We start from the raw sequence: 4,851 nt of genomic DNA on the forward strand, positions 1-4,851 counted from the left end.
ATATTAATTTCACCCTTGTGCATCTTTCATTTGTTTAGAGAGTGGTTTCCCTATTTCGGCCATAGAGCAGGCACTGGGGATATAACGGTGCAAATATTTCAGAAAAATAAACATCTGTTGGTTGAGTGATGTGTCATCTGCACTTCTGAGAAGGAACTTGCAATGCGCAATCAGAAGGGAGTTTCACAATCCCAGAGAGTCCTGGAATGTGAGAATTGGGGGTGTACTATACAGTCACAGCTGAGAGTCCCTTCTCCTGTGTCAGCTCCTGGTCCAGCTGGCACCTCTACAACTAAATTCTTTCACACCTTCTCCACCTACAAGGCTAGTGGGTCTGCAGCCTCCACAGTATTCAGGCCTCAGATGTCTGGAATGGCCTTCTTTATTAGCCTGATTACCCCTTCCAGGCCAACTTCTCTTTCTTCTCTGGTAGTTACTTTGTAGGCCTCATGGTCCTATCTGAAGCAAGAAAGGGCCAGGGCCATCATCTGTCTGGGTTTAGAACTTCTGGTTTCTGCCTACGCAATAGCAGCTGGGAGGAGCCAAAGCATGCTGTTGGGGCCACACCCACTGGTAAAGACATAAATAGTGAGATTTCACATCAGTCATCAGAGCCACCTGCCTTCACCATGAAGTCCAAGAGCCTCTTCTTCGTTGTGGTGTTTCTTGCCCTGGGAATTCTGGAAGCACTGACTGTGGAAGGTTCTGGAAAAAGTAAGTTGGAGTCACCCTGGTCCAATCTTGGTTGGAGCCATCAGAGGCGAGGGCTCTTGGTGGGGTGAGTATGCCCTTTTCTCTAGGCTCTGATCTCTCAGTTTAGTTTCAAGAGACCTCTCTGAGGGTGGCATACATGTTCACCTGGACTCCAAGACCTCTGTAGGTCTTCTGAGCATCTGGAAATGCTTGTTTCTCAGCCACCTCATCTGCCCAGGTCTCACTCTTTTCTCATTCTCTCTCTCTTGCAATCTCTTTTACTCTGACCCTATCTGTGACCCTCCAATTATTAGTCTCTTCCTTTATCTCTCTCTGTCCTTTAGTCTTTATTTCCTTACTCTAGCTTTAGTTTTCAGCATCTCCTATGCTAGTTCCATTTATCTTAGTATCTCTTGATTTCTGTCATTTCCAGGCTTTCTTTTTGACTTTGTGTAACTTTGTTTTGCCCTAGAGTGAAAGACCTTGACAGGCAGTCCTCTATCTTGTTACTGGGTCTGTTATTTCTCCTTTGTGTATTTCTGGTTGAATTAAACCTGTCACTTTTCTTGGCAGTCAGACAAGTATTTTTCTTTGGACTTTTTCGACGGCGCCCAGGGTGAGGTTCTCTTCTCCTGGAAAGTGATGCTTTTTCTAAGGGTTGTGGTAGCTCCTCAGCCCTCAGCCCCTTTCTGACTTCTTGAACTTCTCAGGTCAGAAAGCTGGAGCCTGCCCTCGTAGAAAACAAGCCATGTGTCTTAGATATGAGGAGCCTGAATGCAACAGTGACTGGCAGTGTCCGGGGAAAAAAAGATGTTGCCCTAATTTTTGTGGCATCAGCTGCCTGGATCCTATCAACATTTCAAAATCAGGTGAGCGGGTGGAAGACCTGGGTGGAAAGGAGTGAGCCTGACTACCCAGCATCTATGGAGATGGGATTGGGTGCCTCCTCCTTTCTAAGGGCTATTGAACCTAATATGTCAGCCAGTCAAGGAGCCATGTTACCCCAGGCAGGAAGTTAGCCACTTGGTTGAAGCGGCCCATGTCTGGAGGCTTGTCTCCCAGGTAACTATCTGGGTGCTCAAATAGCCAGGCACTTGGAAGCTACCATCAAGTCAACTCTAGACAGCTGGTCACCTGCACTGATTGGGGTAGAGGTGTTAGAAGGGAGTCAGGTCTTATTTGAGGATATGCCTTAGGGAGGAGGTGATGGTGATGGGGCTGGGGTGGAAATGATGCTTCCTTCTCAGGCTGGTGCAGCAGTGGGATGATGTCTAAGGTACAAGGCCTCTGACCTGGGGTTCTACTCTTTGCAGCAAGGAAGAAGCGTGGGAAGTGCCCAGTAGTCAAAGCTGAATGTCTGATGCTTAATCCCCCCAATTTCTGTGAGAAGGATAGCCAGTGTGAGGGTAACCTCAAGTGCTGCAAGGGCATGTGTGGGAAAACCTGCGTTCTCCCTCAGTAAGGTAAGCAGAGGACTGGGACAGATTGATATTCTGCCTCTAACTTTCTCAGCATCAACTCTCTGCAGATCCAGATACATGGTCAGGGAGACCCCCGATTCCAAACAGTGAATGCCTGACTCCCTTGTCCCTCAAGGGCACTGTTTCCCAGGTCTCAGGGCATGGATTTCCACTGGATCCCCCGTGGCTTTGATTCTGTCCTATCCTTTCCACATGAGGGCCCTGAGCACATGACTTTCTGAATTTTCATTTCTTTATCTGTAAAACAGACATGATGAAACTGGCATTGTTTGTACAATGCTGTGTGTGAAACACTTATTATTTGGGTTATTTACATGATACGACTATGGTCAAAATCCCAAGGAACATTGGTGTTTAAGAACAACGTAGTTCAGTTCTCTGAGATTTAGTTTTTACAGTGGAAGTGAAACTTGAGCTTAGTCTCCCAATACCAAAACATTTTCATCTGTACCACTGCCTTTCAATCTTGGGGCATCTTTGTGAGGCAGAATGTGGCAATGATTTGGCTGGTTCTTGTTCTGACGATCTTCTCTGAATTTCTCTTACAGCTTGATTCCCGACACCTGGGCAAGACTCTGGATTTATGCTGTGTGTGGCCTGGGAATTCCCTTCCTGTTCCCAGGTTTGGAGCCTATGACAAGGATTTGGTTCCACCACCACCACCTCCTTTCAACAAACTCTTGGCACATAGGCTTTTGGGAAATAAGGTTGACCTGTGAATAAAGAAATGAGCTCATCTCTTTATGTACATTTTGTTTTTGTGATTAATTGAGGTGGGAGGCACTGAAGGAAATGTTGGATTTGAGGCCTCTCTCCTATGATATGGAGTAGAAGGAAACAGGCTTGCTGGGATGGGCAGCCTTGAATTTACATCATGACTCTGACAGTACTTGCTTTTTAATACATGTACATGTGACTTTATTTTTTAAATATGATTTCTTCATCTGAAAACTGGCAACAAAAGTCATTTTCTTACAATTTTTAGGGCATTAGAGGGATGCGACATGGGTATAGCAAGTAGCAGTGTTATTTACTATATATATGCTTTGACAGAGCATATTCTTCACAAATCATGGCCACTTGTTGACTTTGGAGCAATTCTGAGTCTTTTGTTTCTTCTGTTTTCCAAGACACCATTTTTTTTCTTTTTTGTACCGGGAATTGAACTCAGGACCTTGTGCTTGCCAGGCAGGCACTTGTGCTGCTGAGCAATATCTTCAGCTTAAGGCACCATTTCTTTTGTCTTAGATTAAGCATATTTCCACTGTGGGTCATATTGATAACATGCTTTGGCCAGTACTGCAGAAGGCAGTATTCTTGACTCCATGAAATAGAAGTAACCAAAGCTGGATGGGAACCTTGCCTCACGTTTCTTTGTGCTCTATGAACTCAAAGGGAGACACCTTGGTTAAATAATGATAAAAACAAATAAACACAAAATTCCCAACAAATCAAAATTGTGTTTTGATTAATTCCTGGAAAAAACCACTGGATTAAGAGAATATTCCTTACTACTTTCAACCAGTGCTCCAAGAGCAGCAAGTTGTTGTCTTAAATTAACCTTTTCAGAGAAGAATAAAAAAAGGAAGAGCTATTTTATTTATTCGGTGGGTGAGGTAGCCACCCTCCAAGCTGGTCCCCAGTCATCCTCACACGTAGTCTGTACGCATTGGTGTAATCCCCTCCCATATCCATATTCTTTCTTTTTGTGTCCGTGTGATCAACAAAATATTGCCGGTGTGATGGTGTCTTCATGACATTATGTGATAAGAGATTGCAACTTCCTTTTTGGGATCCCCTTTCTCTAGGGGAATTTAGTGACCATGTTCTGAGGACACTTAGGTCATCTGTGAAGTGGCTCGCAGGAACTAGTGCAATGGCCAAGAGCCAGTGAGGGGTTGAGGTCCACCAGCACACACATGAATGAGCTTGGGAGGAGATTTTTCAGATCCACTCTCATCTGAAACGACTGTAGTACCACAGAGAGCTGACCTGACCTCATCAGAGACCCTCATGCAGATCCACCAAGCTAAGTTGCTTCTATATTCCTGACCCTCAAACTGTGAGATAATATTATGGTTTTAAGACCCTAAGTTTTTGGACAATTTATTATACAGCAATAAAAGAATATAGGAAAACTTTTATGCCATAAATATGGGCAGTAGAAGAAAAGTTAACTTTGAACACGTATCTTCTTCTAAGAACATAGTTGTGATGATTTTAAATAAAATGTTAAAATTAAAATTCATCAGGATTTAAAACCATTTTATAAAGTTCAATGTGAAAGTAAATTCTTTGTCATAATTAATAATAGAAATGAGGGGCTGGGGTATAGCTCAGTGGCATAAGCGCTTGCCTGGCAAGCCTGAGGTCATGAGTTCGATTCCTGGTACCAATAAATAAATAAATAAATAAATAATAGAAACGAATCTACACACAGACAAAAAGAAGGAAAACCTACATGAAGCTGTAGTAAAATCTACGTAGTGACATCCTGTCTCAAAAAAACAAAAACAAAACAGATCTTGAAGATACATCATTAAGTGAAAACAATTAAGCTTCAATACAATACCTTCAAACTTATTCATTCATATATCTTTATCCTCTGTAATTACAAGAAGAAACTACAGTGGTTTCTGTCATTGGTGCCTTGCTATGAACCTTGTAAAACTTAAGA

General features: G+C 43.0%; 1 protein-coding gene across 1 annotated transcript; it reads left to right on the forward strand.

Annotated features, from left to right (window-relative positions):
- Positions 1-599: 599 nt before the first annotated feature.
- LOC102009665 (antileukoproteinase) lies at positions 600-2,922 on the forward strand. Its single transcript, XM_013518386.1, has 4 exons — positions 600-714; positions 1,404-1,562; positions 2,007-2,156; positions 2,723-2,922. The coding sequence occupies exons 1-3, from the start codon at positions 630-632 to the stop codon at positions 2,153-2,155; spliced, it is 393 nt and encodes a 130-aa protein (XP_013373840.1). The 5' UTR covers positions 600-629; the 3' UTR covers position 2,156; positions 2,723-2,922.
- The last annotated feature ends 1,929 nt before the right edge of the window (positions 2,923-4,851 follow it).

The sequence above is a fragment of the Chinchilla lanigera genome, unplaced genomic scaffold, assembly GCF_000276665.1.
Source record: "Chinchilla lanigera isolate Chin_1 unplaced genomic scaffold, ChiLan1.0 scaffold00044, whole genome shotgun sequence".
NCBI lineage: Eukaryota > Metazoa > Chordata > Mammalia > Rodentia > Chinchillidae > Chinchilla > Chinchilla lanigera.